Consider the following 22,500-nt stretch of genomic DNA (forward strand, 5'->3'; position numbering starts at 1 on the left):
CACACACACACTTATTGACCATGTACACTACTATGGCCAAAACTGGTGAATACTGCTTAATGGTCCAGTGTGTTGTATAATATAAATGTGTGTGTGTGTGTGTGTGTGTGTGTGTGTGTGTGTGTGTGTGTAGGAGCAGGTAGGTCAGGTAAAGGAACGTTATGACCATAAGATGCTGCTAAAGCACATGCCCTCTGAGTTCAACATCTTCCTCGAGCACATCTTAAGCCTGGACTACTACACTAAACCTGACTATCAGGTACACACACACACACACACACACACACACACACACACACACACACACACACACACACACACACACACAAATCTCCTCGCTTTAAACATTTACTAAGTACTGAGTAAGTTAAGTTACAGTATCCAAAAAAAGTTTCTGAAGGTTTGTGTGTGTGTGTGTGTGTGTGTGTGTGTGTGTGTGTGTGTGTGTGTGTGTTCAGCTGCTGATGTCAGTGTTTGAGCAGAGTATGAAGGCACGAGTCATCATAGAGAATGAACTGTATGATTGGGAGAAGAGCAACATACAGCAGCACACACGGCATACAGCAGCCATGGCCAGGTAGTGCACACACACACACACACACACACACACACACACACACACACACACACACACACGCACACGCGCACACACTGCTTCTACACAGTAATCGGTGATAGAGATATAATGTTCTCAGCACGTCTCCTGTAATTAAATGAGCCCTCGTGTTTTTGCGTCAGAATTATTTCTGAGTTGAAAAGAAGTTGAACTGTTACCACACAATTGTGTTCGAAACCCAAACCTGCTCCAGCACGGCAATGCCCTTGTGCACAATGAACACTAATGTTCACAAGCACACTATAAAGTCTAGTGGAACATGTTCCCAGAAGAGTGGAAGGAATTAGAAGTGCAAATTGGGACTCAATGTGAAATGCGATGCTCAAAAATCACATACTGTACTTATGACCAGGTGTCCGCAAACTTTTGGCACTAAATGTTGCACATATGATAAAGAAAAATGGAAATTTAAGTACAGAAATACGTTTTCATCCTAAATAATATATTTTAAATAGAATTTTGCTTCCTCTATGCTTTGATACAATAAAACCTAGAATATAATATGATCAAATAAATGCAGTGTTTCTTGTCCGCTGTGACTCTGAATTCTGTCTGATTGTGTTGGTAGTGAATAAGTTTGTGGATTTCCCTGTTGTGTGATGAAGTCAGTAGTGAACCTCTGTGTGACCTTTAGAGTGCTGAACGTGAGCGCGGTCACTGGGGAGCCGCAGAGAGAAAGCACAGAGTTTGTTCTTGAGGATGAGCACCTGAGTGATCAGGAGAACGCCCCACCCAATCCTGCTCCTGCCACTGCAGAAAATGGTCCAGCACCCCCTGATGGAGACGAGTGGGACAGCACCGATATCAACCGCAACAAACTGAGAATCAGCCTGGGAAAGGTCTCACACACACACACACACACACACACACACACACACACACACACACACACACACACACACACACACACACCTTACAAACAAGTCTCAAGCATTTTAACACCATTTATATATATATATGTGTGTGTGTGTGTGTGTGTGTGTGTTAATTCCTCAGGAGGATGAGGGAAACCGGGGTGTGTGTCCTGTCTCACCACAGAGAGGAGGGGGAGGGGCCGAGTCCCCCAGCGCACAGATGCGCTCTCTCAGGTGAGATGATTGGTGTGTTTGGCTGAAGTTTGGAGTTTGAAATGAGTGTGTGCTCACACTAACACTGGGTCTGTAATTGATCTTTAACTGAGCTCATAAATGTATAGAACCTCTTTATCTGTGAAAGCTGCTTTATAACAGTGTTAAGGGTTATAAACACTACACAGATGAAACTGAATTGAATGTAGATGCTGTTTATTTGAAGATAGTAATAATGTGAAATTAATGGCGCTGGGTGTGTTTAATGTTGTCCTTCAGGTCGCGCATGGACGCTCTCGGCTCTCCGTCCCGCCACCTTTACTCCTCACAGCCGGCCCAGATGTTGTCCATCGACGGTTGTCGTGGAGACCGATGTCGCAACGACGGCTCCGAGGCACACAGCAACGCCTTCATCCGGTCCGTGCCGCTGGCCGAGGAGGAGGACTTTGATAGCAAGGAGTGGGTCATCATCGACAAAGAGGCAGAGCTCAGGGACTTCCAGCACCGCCCACTAGGGGCAGAGCCAACCACATCCGGCACTACTGACGACGAGCCGGAGGAGCTCCGCCCCTTAGACGAACAGATCACACGTCCCAGACTGAACACTAGGGGCGTGGCTGAGCTGGAGATGGTGAGGTGGAGTGGGCGGGGCCAACCACCAGATAGTCCTGCACCATCAACTTGTATCTCGGGACGACTCAAACAGAGAGAGTCTGAGCCAAATACACCTCACAGACAGGTAGGAGAACACACACCCGCACAACACACACCCCCTACAGCACACACCCACAACACACAGACAACATACATCTGCACAGCACACACCCACAACACACATTCGCACAAAACACACCCTTACAGCACACACCCACAACACCCACACCCACAACAGACACAACACACACAGACAACATACATCTGCACAGTACACACCCACAACACACATTCGCACAACACACACCCTTACAGCACACACCCACAACACCCACAACACACACACAACATACATCTGCACAGCACACACCCACAACACACATTCGCACAACACACACCCTTACAGCACACACACACACACACACACACACACACACAAAACACCCACCAACACAACACACACAGACAACATACATCCGCACAGCACACACCCAGAACATACATTCGCACAACACACACCCTTACAGCACACACACACACACACACAACACCCACCAACACAACACACACAGATAACATACATTCGCACAGCACACACCCACAACACACATTCGCACAACACACACCCGCACAACATACACCTACAACACACACCCTTACAGCACACACACCCACAACACCCACCCACCCACACACACACAACACACACACCCACAACACCCACCCACCCACACACACAACACCCACACACACAACACACCCACACACACACACACACACACACAACACACACAACACACACAACACACAGACAACATACATCCGCACAGCACACACCCACAACACACACCCACACACACACACACACACAACACACACAGACAACATACATCCGCACAGCACACACCCACAACACACATTCGCACAACACACACCCGCACAACATACACCCACAACACACACCCTTACAGCACACACACCCACAACACCCACCCACCCACACACACAACACCCACACACACAACACACACACACACACACACACAGACCCACACACACACAGACAACATTCATCCGCACAGCACACACCCACACAACACACACACACACACACACAGACAGCACACACCCACACAACACACACCCACAACACAGCACACATACCCGCACTCACAGACAACACACATCCAGAACACACACATGATCAGGGTCTGGTGTTTAGTTCTGGATTTACAATGGGTTTGAGCATTCAGGCTTGAATTGAGTTCACACGCCACACACCCTCATGCTGCTGAATATGTACATTAATGTTGTGATACCATGAAGACCTGAAGGTGATTCTTTAAAGATTGTGCAGTAGGAGATGCACCAAGTTTCACAATTGCTGTGTTCTGCTTCACTCGTGGAAACGCATCATGTATAAGTGTCTGGTTTCACATACACTGTGTGTATTCTGTTAGAAACACACACTCATCACAGGTCTGTAGGAAACATCTGCTTACTTCATCCTGATGAGTAACATCACGGGTGTGTTCTACCACTGACTACACGTTAATCACACCTACTCCCTTAATACGCTCTACATCTCACACACACACACACACACACACACACACACACACACACCGCTCTATCTATCTATCTATCTATCTATCTATCTATCTATCTATCTATCTATCTATCTATCTATCTATCTATCTATCTATCTATCTATCTATCTATCTATCTATCTATCTATCTATCTATCTATCTATCTATCTCTTTAAGTCTCTTGCTATTTCCCCTTCTCTCTGTGTGTGTGTGTGTGTGTGTGTGTGTGTGTGTGTGTGTGTGTGTTGTGAGAGAGAGAGACACTCAGGCTCACTTGTTATTTTATGACATACAGTTTTGGTTTCCATCGCTTCACTGAAACATGTTTAATTGCTCACTGTTTACAGTCTGAGACGGTGTGTGTGTGTGTGTGTGTGTGTGTGTGTGTGAGTGTGTGTGAGTGCTGGTCACTAACATTATGAATAATATGTGTATTATTAATGTAACTGTGCTTGTGTTTATTGCTGGAGTGTGCTAACAGTGTTACCCGTGTTCTACCCTCCCTGTGTTCTGACAAAACCCAGGATTTGCTTATCTGCCCTCAATTGAGAACCTTGAATCTGTGGAAAGTTATCAAAAAGAAAATTGGGCAAAGTATTTGTCAGAATACAGACGGAGGACAGGTCTCCGATGTCCAAGGTGTTGCTATGGTAACTACGGTGCTGTCCGTCTTTTCAACCATCAGCTTTAGACCCACCTAACCCCCGCCCCCGCCCCAACTATATACAGTGTAGAGAGTGTGTGAGAAATAGTGTGTGTGAGAGTGTGTGTGCAATAGTGTGTGTAATAGTGTGTGCAATAGTGTGTGTAATAGTGTGTGCAATAGTGTGTGTAATAGTGTGTGTAATAGTGTGTGTTTGTGTGTGTGGGGGTGGGTGTGTGAGAGGGTGTGTGAGAGGGTGTGTGTGAGGGTGTGTGAGGGTGTGTGTGAGTGGGTGGGTGTGAGTAATAGGTGTGAGTAATAGGTGTGTGAGGGTGTGTGTGAGGGTGTGTGTGTGTAAAATGTGTAAGAGTGTGTGTCAGGGTGTGTGTAAGAGTGTGAGGGTGTGTGTAAGGGTGTGTGTGTGGGTGTGAGTGTGAGGGTGGGTATGTGAATGGGTGTGTGAGTGGGTGTGTGATAGTGTGTGTGTAAAATGTGTGTGAGGGTGTGTGTAAAATGTGTGTGAGGGGGTGTGTGAGTGTGTGTGTGTGTGTGTGTGTGTGTGTGTGTGTGTGTGTGTGTGAGGTGTGAGTAAGAGCTGTGATAGTGTGTGTGTGTGTGTGTGTGTGAGTGTGTGAGTGTGTGTGAAAGAGTGAAAGTGTGAGAGGTGTAAGTAAGAGGTGTGATAGGGTGTGTGTGTGAGGGTGTGTGTGTGTGAGAGTGTGAGTGGGTGTGTGAGTGTGAGGGTGTGTGTGTGAGGGTGAGGGTGTGTGTGTAAGAGTGTGAGTGGGTGTGTGTGTGAGTGGGTGTGTGTGTGAGAGGGTGTGTAAGGGTGTGTGTAAGGGGGTGTGTGTGTAAAATGTGTAAGAGTGTGTGTGAGGGTGTGTGTAAGAGTGTGAGGGTGTGTGTAAGAGTGTGAGTGTGAGTGTGAGTGTAAAATGTGTAAGAGTGTGAGGGTGTGTGTAAGAGTGTGAGTGGGTGTGTGATTGAGTGTGTGAGGGTGTGTGTGTTTGTGTGAGAGTGTGAGATGTGTGAGTAAGAGCTGTGATAGAATGTGTGTGTAAAATGTGTGAGGGGGTGTGTGTGTGTGTGTGTGTGTGTGTGTGTGTGTGTGTGTAAAATATGTAAGAGTGTGTGTGTGAGGGTGTGTGTAAGAGTGTGAGGGTGTGTGTGTGTAAAATGTGTAAGAGTGTGTGTGAGGGTGTGTGTAAGAGTGTAAGGGTGTGTGTAAGAGTGTGAGGGTGTGTGTAAGAGTGTGAGGGTGTGTGTAAGAGTGTGAGTGGGTGTGTGAGTGAGTGTGTGAGGGTGTGTGTGTGTGTGTGTGTGTGTGTGAGAGTGTGAGATGTGTGAGTAAGAGCTGTGATAGAATGTGTGTGTAAAATGTGTGTGTGTGTGTGTGTGTGTGTGTGTGTGTGTGTGTGTGTGTGTGTGTGTGTGTGTGTGTGTGTGTGTGTAAAATATGTAAGAGTGTGTGTGTGAGGGTGTGGGTAAGAGTGTGAGGGTGTGTGTAAGAGTGTAAGAGTGTGAGGGTGTGTGTAAGAGTGTGAGGGTGTGTGTAAGAGTGTGAGTGGGTGTGTGAGTGAGTGTGTGAGGGTGTGTGTGTGTGTGTGAGAGTGTGAGATGTGTGAGTAAGAGCTGTGATAGAATGTGTGTGTAAAATGTGTGTGTGTGTGTGTGTGTGTGTGTGTGTGTGTGTGTGTGTGTGTGTGTGTGTGTGTGTGTGTGTGTGTAAAATATGTAAGAGTGTGTGTGTGAGGGTGTGTGTAAGAGTGTGAGGGTGTGTGTGTGTAAAATGTGTAAGAGTGTGTGTGAGGGTGTGTGTAAGAGTGTAAGGGTGTGTGTAAGAGTGTGAGGGTGTGTGTAAGAGTGTGAGGGTGTGTGTAAGAGTGTGAGTGGGTGTGTGAGTGAGTGTGTGAGGGTGTGTGTGTGTGTGTGTGTGTGAGAGTGTGAGATGTGTGAGTAAGAGCTGTGATAGAATGTGTGTGTAAAATGTGTGTGTGTGTGTGTGTGTGTGTGTGTAAAATATGTAAGAGTGTGTGTGTGAGGGTGTGTGTAAGAGTGTAAGAGTGTGAGGGTGTGTGTAAGAGTGTGAGTGGGTGTGTGAGTGAGTGTGTGAGGGTGTGTGTGTGTGTGTGAGAGTGTGAGGGTGTGAGTAAGAGCTGTGATAGAATGTGTGTGTAAAATGTGTGTGTGTGTGTGTGTGTGTGTGTGTGTGTGTGTGTGTGTGTGTGTGTAAAATATGTAAGAGTGTGTGTGTGAGGGTGTGTGTAAGAGTGTAAGAGTGTGAGGGTGTGTGTAAGAGTGTAAGAGTGTGAGGGTGTGTGTAAGAGTGTGAGGGTGTGTGTGTAGTATCAGCTCCGTGACGGTGGGCTGGAGGTCAAACATAACATGCCGTCTCTTAGTTCTTATGTTTCCTTTGCCTGCACGTGCACATGCTTCCCTTCTGACATCACGTCACTCATCCGGAGAACGCTGACGTGCGCCGCACACGTCCCTGCCGAACAAGCCGTTACTATAGAAACCGTATCGTATCAGAACGCGCGCATTCTCCCGTTACAGCGTTAATCAGCGCCTTTCTGAACAGTCACGATCCGGAACGGCGTGGGGAGAAAAGCCCAGTGGTTCGAAGTGGATCTTTCAAGTAGAAACTGTAGGTTGAGGAACCCTGCAGACACGCTGAAGACCTCGCATCACTCACGTTTTTTCTCCTGCAGTCTCTTACCTTCTTGCCTGACTGCGACTTTTATCACTCGAACGTTTCCCGTTATTTCCCCCAAGGAGAAAAGTGAGCACGTGGATCAGCACACCAGGAGAAAACAGGTGTTTGCGGTAAGCACAGTTTAGGATCGTCACTTTCTCTCTGTTTCATCATCTTCATCATCATCATCTCACTGTTACTGCTTTACTCATTGTTTTTCCATATTTAATTCAGTGTGCGTGTGTGTGTGTGTGTGTGTGTGTGTGTGTGTGCGTGCGTGTGCGTGTGTTTGTGTGTGTAGTCACAGTGACTGTTCTCACGCAAGATCAGGAAATACAGAACCCAGCTGCATCCTTCAGACTCATTGTGTTGTACGTGTACAGGTGTGAAACAGAGTCATCCTGAAACCTTCTCCATTAGGATAGAGAGATGGAGAGAGAGAAAGGGAGAGACAAAGAGACAGCTCCTCTCAGATCTAAGTGTCCGTCTCTCTTTACTGCATGTGTTTCACGAGTGATGTCACCTCCAGGCATGTGCTGATCGATATCTCCATATCACTGTGAGATGTTCCACCACTCCACAGACCAGTCTTCTGTCTTAGATCCCACTGAAACCCAGCTGTAAACAGGTGACGCTCTGATCATGGAGATCCTTAAATAAATGTCAGAGGTAAAGAAGTCAGATATGACTCCAAAAAGTGTGGGAGTGTTGGGGCGTTGGAGTCTGGTCACCTGGTGAAGGTAAAGTGTAGAAGGCTGTAGGATGGACATGACCGGAGTCACTGCATGGAGAGTTACACCAAGTAAAATGAACATTTCAGGACCTTGGACAGCAGAAAAACAGCCGCAGTAGTTAGTTTTTCTCCAGTGCTTTGGAGCGTTTCTTGAAGGATCCTAATTATTTGCAATCCAGTGCATTTTTCAAAACAAATTATACAAACAGCACAATGTTTAGAATTTCTTGCAAAAGCCTGTAATTTTCTCAAAATCCTTAGTTCATCTCTTAAAACTAAGTATTTGTGTCAGTGAACATCTCACTACCATCAGAATAACAAGTCCTCTAGTTATTGTTCACAAACAAGTTCGTCACAATGTTTAGGCATGTTGTCATTATGACGGCACACGGCTTCAGTGTTTCCTGATCTAAACTACAGTTTGGATTCCAGTGATTGAAAATGCATGAGCACAAATATTCGATTTATACTGATCGCAAAAGACCGGACAGGATTCACACTTTCACTGTACTGTATTAGTGTTCGTAAGTTTCCTGGTTCTTCATCCATTTTCAGAAATTGTAATTCTGTGTTTTGTCTGTCGCCAATTGAAGGTTCTCGAGATTCACCTTTGAGCTGTTTTAGAGAACTGGTTGATCATTGGTTGATCTGATGCCGAACACGTCCCTCTATTAGTGACATTCAAGATTCGTCTGGACAATTCAAGGCACATTTTTAAAAACAAGAAGTTTATAGAAATTTAAGTTTGACGGATTCTGACAACTATTTTAACATTTTTGCATTCAATGACTTATGTAATGAAGTGATGCTGAGATGTTTTGGGGGTTAAAACTATTCAGGTGCAACCAGAATAATATATTTTGATCATCACGACATAAACAATTGATAATGTAAGAAACAGCAGACACGTGTACACAATTAATAAAATGAATGTACAAAAGCATTCACAATTCGATGAAAGTGATGAGAAGTTGATTTTATGATGTGCACAAGTGATGACATGATGTGGAGGTTAAACAAGTAGTTTTGAGAAATTCATTTCTGATCTGAAAAACGCTTCAAAGCAACTGAGAATAACTTTAAGATGAACGTTGTGTATCTGATTAAACCCACGTGTATAACCTGATTTAGTGTGTAACGTTTACGTGCAGTGAGTTCAAGCTGGTGGTGGTGGTGGTCATGTGATCCTGGTGTTGATGTTTGTAGTGCAGTAGGATTGGGAATAACACACACTTATTGCAACACACTCACCACTATACAGAGTGTGTTCAGGGTGTCCTTCACCTTTATCACGTGCAGCTGTATTCCTACTTAGAGAGCAGCAGGAGCTCACGACAATAAGCTTAAAAACGTTAACGCTCAAACACGTTTACAACATCGTGTTGTTTTTGAGCACAGGGTTGGACATAATACACTCTTCTCCCATAATCCCTTCATCCTAATCTCTCTTTCTCTCTTTCTTTCCCTCCCTGTCTCTGTCTGTTGTAGGTGGATGGGGACAGACCCCTGTCTCCTCGTCCGAATCAGCTTCGCCGTCTCGCCTCCTACGTCTTCTCGTCCTCCACTCTGGAGACGGAGGAGTACCCGCACTCCTCTTTCATCCAACGCAGTCGCTCGGCAGAAAGCAGCCCCGCTCACGCCAACCAGAGGCTCCGTCCCGGGATGCCCCGCCCACATTCTGCTATGCTCCGCCCACAACGCCACCAGACCCTTTCCCCACGAGCTCATATCCAACACATCCTCGCCAAACTTATGCACAAAAACAGCTGAGAGCACACACACACACACACACACACACACACACACACACACACACTCCTCACACACACACACACACACACACACACACACACACACACTTCTTTAACACACACACTTCTTTAACACACACACACACACACACACACACACACACACACACTTCTTACACACACACACACACACACACACACACACACACACACACACACACACAAATACTTACTCACTTATCACACACACACACACACACACACACACACACACACACACACACACACACACACACACACACACACTCATCACAAAATCCTCACACACACAAGCTCTTGGGCTTGTGTGTGTGTGTGTGTGTGTGTGTGTGTTTGAAAATGGAGATTTATAATCCGTTGTTATTCTGCTTTTTGTGGTTTATAATGACCTTTTATTATTCTAACTGTACCTGAAAGCGTGACATATGTAGTGTGTACATGCGGTAGCAGCAGTGGTTGCAGTGTGTACATGCGGCGGCAGTGTGTACAGTGTGTACAGTGTGTACATGCGGCAGCAGCAGTGTGTACATGCGGCAGCAGCAGTGTGTACAGTGTGTACATGTGGCGGCAGTGTGTACAGTGTGTACATGCGGCGGCAGTGTGTACAGTGTGTACATGCGGTGGCAGTGTGTACAGTGTGTACATGCGGCAGCAGCAGTGTGTACACTGTGTACATGTGGCGGCAGTGTGCACAGTGTGTACATGCGGCAGCAGCAGCGTGTACATGCGGCAGCAGCAGTGTGTACATGTGGCGGCAGTGTGTACAGTGTGTACATGCGATGGCAGTGTGTACATGCGGCAGCAGCAGTGTGTACATGCGGCAGCAGCAGTGTGTACAGTGTGTACATGCGGTGACAGTGTGTACAGTGTGTACATGTGGCAGCAGCAGTGTGTACATGCGGCAGCTGCAGTGTGTACAGCGTGTACATGCGGTGGCAGTGCGTACAGTGTGTACATGCGGCAGCAGCGGTGTGTACATGCGGCAGCAGCAGTGTGTACAGTGTGTACATGCAGCAACAGTGTGTACAGTGTGTACATGCGGTGGCAGTGTGTACAGTGTGTACAGTGTGTACCTGCAGCAGCAGTGTGTACAGTGTGTACATGCGGTGGCAGTGTGTACAGTGTGTACAGTGTGTACCTGCAGCAGCAGTGTGTACAGTGTGTACATGCGGTGGCAGTGTGTACAGGTGTGTACAGTGTGTACCTGCAGCAGCAGTGTGTACAGTGTGTACATGCGGTGGCAGTGTGTACAGTGTGTACAGTGTGTACCTGCAGCAGCAGTGTGTACAGTGTGTACAGTGTGTACCTGCAGCAACAGTGTGTACAGTGTGTACATGCGGTGGCAGTGTGTACAGTGTGTACCTGCAGCAACAGTGTGTACAGTGTGTACATGCGGTGGCAGTGTGTACAGTGTGTACAGTGTGTACCTGCAGCAGCAGTGTGTACAGTGTGTACATGCGGTGGCAGTGTGTACAGTGTGTACAGTGTGTACCTGCAGCAGCAGTGTGTACAGTGTGTACATGCGGTGGCAGTGTGTACAGTGTGTACAGTGTGTACCTGCAGCAGCAGTGTGGTTGTGATCAGTTTCTGAGAAACGGAGAGGTGAACACACCATCGCTGCTCTGTTTTATTAAAATATTTTATTATTGTGTGTAAATTTACTATCAGCTTTCTATCTGCTTCTTTGCACTTTATAATTACAGAGTTATTTTTAAAGCAAGCATGCTGGCCTTTAAAGGGGCGCGAAGGGAGATCACCAACGATGATAAGAGATGTCACTGACTGTTAAAGGGATGATGAGAGATGTCACTGACTGTTAAAGGGATGATGAGAGATGTCACTGATTGTTAAAGGGATGATGAGAGATGTCACTGATCGTTAAAGGGATGATGAGAGATGTCACTGATTGTTAAAGGGATGATGAGAGATGTCACTGATCGTTAAAGGGATGATGAGAGATGTCACTGATCGTTAAAGGGATGATGAGAGATGTCACTGATCGTTAAAGGGATGATGAGAGATGTCACTGACTGTTAAAGGGATGATGAGAGATGTCACTGACTGTTAAAGGGATGATGAGAGATGTCACTGATCGTTAAAGGGATGATGAGAGATGTCACTGATCGTTAAAGGGATGATGAGAGATGTCACTGATCGTTAAAGGGATGATGAGAGATGTCACTGCTCGTTAAAGGGATGATGAGAGATGTCACTGATCGTTAAAGGGATGATGAGAGATGTCACTGATCGTTAAAGGGATGATGAGAGATGTCACTGATCGTTAAAGGGATGATGAGAGATGTCACTGATCGTTAAAGGGATGATGAGAGATGTCACTGATCGTTAAAGGGATGATGAGAGATGTCACTGATCGTTAAAGGGATGATGAGAGATGTCACTGATCGTTAAAGGGATGATGAGAGATGTCACTGATCGTTAAAGGGATGATGAGAGATGTCACTGATCGTTAAAGGGATGATGAGAGATGTCACTGATCGTTAAAGGGATGATGAGAGATGTCACTGATTGTTAAAGGGATGATGAGAGATGTCATTAGGGATATTGACTGTTAACTGTGCTAAAGAATAGCAGTGATATTTGAAGGTACAGTGGTTAATTTAGCTGTATTTTATTTCTACATCATGTATGTACAGAAACTGATTGTATGAAAAGGTGATTTAATAAGACTTTGTTGTACAGGTGAGGTATAAGGTGTAGCTGTAGCACACGGTGTGTAGCTGTAGCGTGAAGCGCCTGGTATTTGGACGTCGACCGCGTCAGCTATACTGCTCTCAGATTACAGATCCAGTTTTTGCATGATCTATAGGTGCTCTGAAATATGCAAATGAGATGATTAAATGTGATATCCAGTCATGATGTCACTAACATGCTGTGAAATGACATCATCAGTCAGTGTGGTGTAAATAGTGATGGTGAATGTGGGAGTTATAATGGGGTTATAATGTAATGTAGTGTGTGTGGACTGGGGCAAATCAATCTAATCTATAACTCTCTTAAATAGTATATTACAGTGGGGTATTACAGTGGGGTATTACAGTGGGGTATTATATTGGGGTATTACAGTGGGGTATTATAGTGGGGTATTACAGTGGGGTATTATATTGGGGTATAACAGTGGGGTATTATATTGGGGTATTACAGTGGGGTATTATAGTGGGGTATTACAGTGGGGTATTATATTGGGGTATTACAGTGGGGTATTATAGTGGGGTATTACAGTGGGGTATTACAGTGGGGTATTATAGTGGGGTATTACAGTGGGGTATTACAGTGGGGTATTATAGTGGGGTATTACAGTGGGGTATTATAGTGGGGTATTACAGTGGGGTATTATAGTGGGGTATTACAGTGGGGTATTACAGTGGGGTATTATAGTGGGGTAAGAATAAAACAAACGTGGCTGCAGTTTACTACAACATACAGTACCTCATCATCCACTCATCTAACTCACCCACCTGCTTGCTCACCCCTTTACTCACCCACTCACCCTGACCTACTCACTCACCCACTTACTCACCCTTTTACTCACTCACCCACTTACTCACCCACTCACCCTGGCCCACTCACCCTTTTACTCACCCTGACCCACTCACTCACCCACTTACTCACCCACCTACTCACCCCTTTACTCACTCACTGACCCTGACCCACTCACTCACTCACCCTGACCCACTCACTCACCCCTTTACTCACTCACTCACCCCTTTACTCACTCACCCCTTTACTCACCCACTCACCCTGACCTACTCACTCACCCACTTACTCACCCTTTTACTCACTCACCCACTTACTCACCCACTCACCCTGGCCCACTCACCCTTTTACTCACCCTGACCCACTCACTCACCCACTTACTCACCCACCTACTCACCCCTTTACTCACTCACTGACCCTGACCCACTCACTCACTCACCCTGACCCACTCACTCACCCCTTTACTCACTCACTCACCCCTTTACTCACTCACCCCTTTACTCACCCACTCACACTGACCCACTCACTCACCCACTTACTCACCCTTTTACTTACCCTGACCCACTCACTCACCCACTTACTCGCCCACTTACTCACCCCTTTACTCACTCACTCAGCCTGACCCACTCACTCACTCACCCTGACCCACTCACTCACTCACCCTGACCCACTCACTCACCCTTTTACTCACTCACCCCTTTACTCACCCACTCACACTGACCCACTCACTCACCCACTTACTCACCCTTTTACTTACCCTGACCCACTCACTCACCCACTTACTCGCCCACTTACTCACCCCTTTACTCACTCACTCACCCTGATCCACTCACTCACCCACTTACTCACTCACTCACCCTGACCCACTCACTCACTCACCCTGACCCACTCACTCACTCACCCTGACCCACTCACTCACCCCTTTACTCACCCACTCACAATGACCCACTCACTCACCCACTTATTCACCCTTTTACTTACCCTGACCCACTCACTCACCCACTTACTCACCCCTTTACTCACTCACTCACCCTGATCCACTCACTCACCCACTTACTCACTCACTCACTCACCCTGACCCACTCACTCACCCCTTTACTCACTCACTCACCCCTTTACTCACTCACTCACCCTGCCCCACTCACTCACCCCTTTACTCACTCACTCACCCTGACCCACTCACTCACCCCTTTACTCACCCACTCACACTGACCCACTTACTCACCCCTTTACTCACCCACTCACCCTGACCCACTCACTCACCCCTTTACTCACCCACTTACACTGACCCACTCACTCACCCCTTTACTCACCCACTCACACTGACCCACTCACTCACCCCTTTACTCACCCTGACCCACTCACTCACCCCTTTACTCACCCACTCACACTGACTCACTCACTCACCCCTTTACTCACCCACTCACACTGACCCACTCACTCACCCCTTTACTCACCCTGACCCACTCACTCACCCCTTTACTCACCCACTCACACTGACTTACTCACTCACCCCTTTACTCACTCACTCACCCTGACCCACTCACTCACCCCTTTACTTACTCACTCACCCCTTTACTTACTCACTCACCCTGACCCACTCACTTACCCCTTTACTCACTCACTCACCCTGACCCACTCACTCACCCCTTTACTCACCCACTCACCCCTTTGTGTTCCTGATGTTCCTGCAGGAGCTGAGTGCAGGTTGGAGAAGTTGTTAGTGGGGAAATGTTAACGTGTCGGACACGCTCTGTAGGAGGGGTCTGAGGAATGGGTTCAGAAGATTGTAAGGATTTGGTTCAGATGTTACAGCTGTGTGTGTGTGTGTGTTACAGCTGTGTGTGTGTTACAGCTGTGTGTGTGTGTGTGGGTGTGTGTGGGTGTGTGTGTGTTAGAGGTGTGTGTAGCTGTGACCTTTAGGAAGGGCTATAAACTATAGAAGGTTTATTTGTTTGTGCTTCCATTAATGCTGACGTGCAACAGTGTAGCCGTGTTACTCAAATTATGCAAAAGGTGAGGCGTGAACCTGCTCTGTGTGTGTGTGTGTGTGTGTGTGTGTGTGTGTGTGTATGATGATGATGATTGGTTCTATGGGGGATATTGTGATGAAGGTGTTTTCTCTGATACCAGATGAGGACACGTGATTTAGTTCACTGTGAGTGTGATAACCTGATCTAGCACTGCGGCTTTGCTCACATCACACCACCTGATAATGATCAGGGTGTAAATGTCAGTATTAGGTAATCTAAAAGTATAAACTGTGTGTGTGTGTGTGTGTGTGTGTGTGTGTGTGTGTGTGTGTGTGTGTGTGTGTGTGTGTGTGTGTGGAATAGTGAGTTGTATATATTTTGCTCTTCACGCTGCAGCCTGCGCTTTTGCACATGAAAGTCTACTGTGTGTTTAAAGAGGCTGCTAACTCGTGCTTAATTTGCACGCACGCACACACACACACACACATACACACACACACACACACACACTGACTCCTCGTTCCGTTTCTCCAGCCATCATAAATCATCATAAATGACTCTCTAACCTCTGATTATTGTGTGAATATAAATATAGTCGAGAAACTGAATGAAAAATTACAATATCAGGTTTGTACACACATTTTGCTGCTTTCGTATCTCAAACACACATCATATCACTAACACATACAGACACACACACACACACACACACACACACACACACACACACACACACACACACACACACACACAGAATGCCTTGAGTGTAAGTGTGTGCCGAGTGTGATGATGATAATGACGATGATGAAGGTGTATATACGCGTATGCTGCATGGCGATCCTGAGGTGTGACTCTGTATAAAGAGAAAGTTTCAGTATGAACTGTAAATTATTTCTACCTGCTGCAGTGCTGTACATTTATATACACACCGTTCTGTCCTACCCATTATTTCGTCCTGTCCTACAGAGTTATACACCCGTATTATCGTTCCAGTCCTTCTGAATAGAGTGCGGAGGAGATGAGATTAGCGGAATGTCTCAGGCATGTGCTGGTAATCGTTTCTATATCCTCATATTTTACACAGCAGGGGCATATTTGCCGTTTCTGTACTTTCTGTACATCAATAGGACGTTTCCATGGTAACGGTGCCATCCCGATGATATGGAACATTTCTTTTGTAGGAATGTAAATATGGTGTATGCTTGTATAATTACAGCATGTATATGGAACTTTTCTAAGCAGGATTATCCAAACACACACACACACACACACACACACACACACACACACACGTGTATAAAATAACCAGGTCGGGTTCTGTTAAACGCATGTACAGTGGCTCATTAGAGTGTGTATGTAGTGAATAATAAAGCAGTGTGTGTGTTGGGATACATTCTGATGTTTAAAAAAAAAAGGGAAAATCTGCATTTTTGTGCCTTTTCTAAAGAAGTGTGTATCAGAGACAATCTGGATATGTGAACACAAGTAAACAACATTAAAGCGTTTAAAAAACCCACAACTTTCACACTCTCTCCTGTTTTTTCATAACCGTCTCGTATAATGCTCCATCATTCTCCAGGATAGAAACGTTTGATCTTTTAGAACCTCAGCTGAGATGAGTTCCTGTTCTCAGTCACATGACCCATCCTGTTATCGTAGAAAGCATGGAGAAGTCCTGAAGATGTCCCAGCTTGTCCTGAAGATGTTCCAGCCTCAACACCGACTGTAATAAAACTCTGAACAATCATATCAATAAGATTTCCAATAATAATAATAATGTTAACCTTTTGACCAATCAGGAAGCAGCACTCGGGGTCAGTGTGTGTAACAGTGTAATATGGTCAGTGTTTGTTCGTACCTCTGCATGTTGAAGGTTTTGTTTGTGTAAAGTTCCTCATCATGGTTACTGATTAGAGTTCCTGTTCCTGTAGGTTTCAGTACAGAAGGACGTTCTACTCTCCCCGACTGACTATCGGACCAAATCTGCGTATTCCGAGAAAGAAATGTTCCATATTCTACCAAAGCTTCAGGCCAAGAGAGCAGATTTCCTGAGCGTCATGCTAACCGGGAGCCTCCATCAGTGCAAAAACTTCATGGCCACGCCCTCTGACACCCAGGACGACGGGCCGCGGGAAGATGATTTGACGAGGAGCGAGTCGGACAGTTTAGATCAGAGCCAGGAGGAACCTCCTTCGACGTTACTAGCTGTTGACCCTCAGAAAGGACCCAGAGATCCAGGTTCTGTGGCTGATGTAGATCTGGATCAAGAAGACATCTCAAAAACTCTGGTTCTGTTCTCACCTGGAGATATGAGGAAGTCTCTGAATTCTGGAGCTGGAACTGATGTTCTGCAGAGTGAAAAGGAAGCTGTGGACCTCCAGACATGTGTCTTAGAGAAAAACCAGCAACCTTCAACTAAATATTGTGATGCAGTTGAGGGTGGAATCATCAGTTTACCACAACAGAAATGTGACCCACTTATCAGCGGCATTCCTCCTACCTCTCCTCCTGGGACCAATACACAGAAGCATCAATCAGCACAAGAACCTCCGGAGAACCAGAAAGAGCTACATGATGGTAAAACTTTTGGATTAGGAGTCAAACAAGAGTCGAAACATTTGGCTTCGTCTACATATCCTTCTGTAACTAAGCCACTAGAACAAGAACCTTCCAAGAACCGATGTAACGGTCCAGATGATCTTGGCATTTCCAGTTTAGTCAGACAAAAAAGCAGTCCCTCAGCCACTTTACTGGCTCAATCTGGTTCTGCATCTCCTCCTTTCACCAGAGTTGAAAGAACCTTTATCCACATTGCTGAGACCACGCATCTGAACATCATGTCATCCCAAGTACATCAGGTTCAGGGGGAGAACCTTGAACTACCTGAGTGTGAGGTGGAACCTCAAACCAGAACCATCATCCTAGAAGCAGGAAGGCTCTGGTCGAAACGTTCATCTCGTACTTCAGCAGAAGAAACTCGTAGGTATAATGATGTTGATGGACCTGTGCAGCACCAGATTCCTGTCAACATGGCAATCGGGTTTTCTTCTGCTTCCATGGAGACACGGCGACGTGGCCAAAGAGAAACATCACCAGAAAATCCCAAGGAGGGGTTCCAGTGTGGGACAGAAGGAGACACACAAGAAGAAAAGAATACAGCATCTTTATGCCTGAGGATCAGAAGTCGGATTCCCATCCTGGTAGCAGAGGACAGTGCTGCTGCAGATCCGCCGCCGCCCTGCGATCAAACCCGGAAACGAGCCAAGCAGCAGGAGTTTGTTCGACTGGTTCTGGATAGACAGAGACAGATCTCTTCCTCACTTTCCTCTGGAGACGAAGCTAGGAGAACCTCCGAGACTCCTTCCACCACTGAGGAAGACACACACCAGTCAGATGACGTGACTGGGAAAGTCAAGCAGGAGGTGAGGGAGCGAGGGGGCGAGGGGTGGAGCAGCAGGATTCCTCGTCCTGTTACACCAATCAGACGAGCTCCAGCCAAACTCCTGTTAACCATCGCTACTAAATCCCCTGTGAGACCTGACCTGAGCACACACACAGCAAACCCCGGGTATGTTTATTATTATTATTATTATTATTATTATTAGTGTTATTATTATTATTATTATTATCATTAGTGTTATTATTATCTCATCTCATCTCATCTTCTCCCGCTTATCCGGGGCCGGGTTGCGGGGGCAGTAGTCTAAGCAGAGATGCCCAGACTTCCCTCTCCCTAGACACTTCTTTCAGCTCTTCCGGGGGGAAACCGAGGCGTTCCCAGGCCAGCCAGGAGACATAGTCTCTCCAGCGTGTCCTAGATCTTCCCCGGGGTCTCCTCCCAGTGGGACGCGCCCGGAACACCTTCCCAGGAAGGCGTCCAGGAGGCATCCGGAACAGATGCCCGAGCCACCTCAGCTGACCCCTCTCGATGTGGAGGAGCAGCGGCTCTACTCTGAGCTCCTCCCGAGTGACCGAGCTTCTCACCCTATCTCTAAGGGATCGGCCAGCCACCCTGCGGAGAAAGGTCATTTCGGCCGCCTGTATCCGGGATCTTGTCCTTTCGGTCATGACCCAGAGCTCATGACCATAGGTGAGAGTAGGAACGTAGATTGACCGGTAAATTGAGAGTTTCGCCTTGCGGCTCAGCAAATTCTGAATTCGGAAATTCTGTCCATAAAAATTATGAACAGAACCGGTGACAAAGGGCAGCCCTGCCGGAGTCCAACATGCACCGGGAACAAGTCTGACTTACTGCCGGCAATGCGAACCAAGCTCCTGCTTCGGTCGTACAGGGACCGGACAGCCCTTTGTAAAGGACCCCGGACCCCATACTCCCGGAGCACCCTCCACAGGCCGCCACGAGGGACACGGTCGAATGCCTTCTCCAAATCCACAAAACACATGTGGACTGGTTGGGCAAACTCCCATGAACTCTCCAGCACCCTGTAGAGGGTATAGAGCTGGTCCAGTGTTCCACGGCCTGGACGAAAACCACACTGTTCCTCCTGAATCCGAGGTTCTACTATCGGCCGTATTCTCCTCTCCAGTACCCTGGCATAGACTTTCCCAGGGAGGCTAAGAAGTGTGATCCCCCTATAGTTGGGGGACCGGAGGGTGTGTTCCTTCTTAAAAAGAGCGACCACCACCCCGGTCTGCCATCCCAGAGGCACTGTCCCCGACCGCCACGCGATGCTGCAGTGGCGTGTCAGCCAAGACAGCCCCACAACATCCAGAGACTTGAGGTACTCAGGGCGGATCTCATCCACCCCCGGTGCCTTGCCACCGAGGAGTTTCTTGACTACCTCGGTGATTTCAGCTTGGGTGATGGACGAGTCCACCTCTAAACCCTCAGCCTCTGCTTCCTCAATGGAAGACGTGACGGCGGGATTGAGGAGATCCTCGAAGTATTCCTTCCACCGTCCAACGACCTCCCCAGGTGAGGGCGACAGCTCCCCACCTCTACTGTAAACAGCATTGGTAGGGCACTGCTCCCTTCTCCTGAGGCGCTGGACGGTTTGCCAGAATCTCTTCGAGGCCAGCCGATAGTCCTTCTCCATGGCCTCACCGAACTCCTCCCAGGCCCGAGTTTTTGCCTCCACCACCACCCGGGCTGCCGGTACCCGTCGGCTGCCTCAGGAGTCCCACAAGCCAACCAGGCCCGATAGGACTCCTTCTTCAGCTTGACAGCATCCCTTACTTCCTGTGTCCACCACCGGGTTCGGGGATTGCCGCCTCGACAGGCACCGGAGACCTTACAGCCACAGCTCCGAGCGGCCGCTTCGACAATGGAGGTGGAGAACATGGTCCACTCGGACTCAATATCTCCAGCCTCCCTCGGGATCCGGTCGAAGCTCCGCCGGAGGTGGGAGTTGAAGATCTCTCTGACAGGAGACTCGGCCAAACGTTCCCAGCAGACCCTCACAGTACGCTTGGGTCTGCCAAGTCTGTCCAGCTTCCTCCCCCGCCATTGGATCCAACTCACCACCAGGTGGTGATCAGTTGACAGCTCCGCCCCTCTCTTTACCCGAGTGTCCAAGACATACGGCCGCAGGTCAGATGAAACGACCACAACGTCTTGGTGCTACGTGTACTGATGGACACCCTTATGCTTGAACATGGTGTTCGTTATGGACAAACTGTAACTAGCACAGAAGTCCAAATACTGAACACCGCTCGGGTTCAGATCAGGGGGGCCGTTCCTCCCAATCACGCCCCTCCAGTTGTCACTGTCGCTGCCCACGTGGGCATTGAAGTCTCCCAGTAGAACGATGGAGTCCCCAGTCAGAGCACTTTCCAGCACCCCTCCCAGAGACCCCAAAAAGGCCGGGTACTTTACACTGCCGTTTAGCCCGTAGGCACACACGACAGTGAGAGACCTATCCCCGACCCGTAGGCGCAGGGAAACGACCCTCTCATTCACCGCGGTAAACTCCAACACATGGCGGCTGAGCTGGGGGGCTATAAGCAAACCCACACCAGCCCGCCGCCTTTCACCATGGGCAACTCCAGAGTGGTGAAGAGTCCATCCTCTCTCGAGGAGTGTGGTTCCAGAGCCCAAGCCGTGCGTAGAAGTGATCCCGACTATCTCTAGTCGGAACCTTTCAACCTCACGCACAATCTCAGGCTCCTTCCCCGCCAGCGAGGTGACATTCCACGTCCCTAGAGCTAGCTTCCGTGTCCAGGGATCGGGTTGTCGAGGCCCCCGCCTTCGACTGCCGCCCGATCCTCTTCGCACCGGCCCCTTACGGTCCCTCCTGCAGGTGGTGAGCCCACGGGAAGGCGGCCCCACGTTGCTCCTTCGGGCTGAGCCCGGCCGGACCCTGTGGGGGAAGGCCCGGCTACCAGGTGCTCGCATACGACCCCCAACCCCGGGCCTGGCTCCAGGGTGAGGCCCCGGCTGCGCCATACCGGGCGACGTCACGGTCCTTGATCTATTCTGTCTCATAAGGGTTTTTTTGAACCGCTCTTAGTCTGACCCGTCGCCTAGGACCTGTTTGCCTTGGGAGACCCTACCAGGGGCATATAGCCCCGGACAACATAGCTCCTAGGGTCATTTGGGTACTCAAACCCCTCCACCATGTTAAGGTGGCAGTTCAAGGAAGGGGTTATTATTATTATTATTATTAGTAGTAGTATTATTATTATTAGTGTTATTATTATTATTGATGTTATTATTATTATTAGTGTTATTATTAATATTATTATTAATATTAGTGTTATTATTATTATTAGTGTTATTATTATTATTAGTGTTATTATTATTATTATTATTAGTGTTATTATTATTATTATTATTATTATTATTATTATTATTATTATTAGTGTTATTATTATTATTAGTGTTATTATTATTATTATTATTAGTGTTATTATTATTATTAGTGTTATTATTAATATTATTATTATTATTAGTGTTATTATTATTATTAGTGTTATTATTATTATTATTATTATTAGTGTTATTATTATTATTATTATTAGTGTTATTATTATTATTATTATTATTATTATTATTATTAGTGTTATTATTATTATTAGTGTTATTATTATTATTATTATTAGTGTTATTATTATTATTAGTGTTATTATTATTATTATTATTATTATTAGTGTTATTATTATTATTAGTGTTATTATTATTATTATTAGTGTTATTATTATTATTAGTGTTATTATTATTATTAGTGTTATTATTATTATTATTATTATTAGTGTTATTATTATTATTAGTGTTATTATTAATA

At 46.8% G+C, this 22,500-nt stretch overlaps 1 protein-coding gene across 1 annotated transcript in view; it reads left to right on the forward strand.

The window, feature by feature from the left end:
* Nucleotides 1-118: 118 nt before the first annotated feature.
* LOC310723104 (tau-tubulin kinase 1-like) overlaps nucleotides 119-22,500 on the forward strand; it is a gene marked incomplete at its 3' end in the record, with an annotated part of 29,481 nt that continues 7,099 nt past the window's right edge. Inside the window, exons 1-6 of the mRNA XM_083570936.1 lie at nucleotides 119-259; nucleotides 459-577; nucleotides 1,251-1,455; nucleotides 1,613-1,704; nucleotides 1,963-2,422; nucleotides 17,188-18,824. Of these exons, the coding sequence (XP_083427062.1) occupies nucleotides 173-259; nucleotides 459-577; nucleotides 1,251-1,455; nucleotides 1,613-1,704; nucleotides 1,963-2,422; nucleotides 17,188-18,824 (2,600 nt within the window). The remainder of the gene's footprint in view (nucleotides 260-458; nucleotides 578-1,250; nucleotides 1,456-1,612; nucleotides 1,705-1,962; nucleotides 2,423-17,187; nucleotides 18,825-22,500) is intronic.

This window comes from Silurus aristotelis (assembly GCF_946808225.1).
Source record: "Silurus aristotelis genome assembly, contig: scaffold_178, whole genome shotgun sequence".
Classification (NCBI taxonomy): Eukaryota; Metazoa; Chordata; class Actinopteri; order Siluriformes; family Siluridae; genus Silurus; species Silurus aristotelis.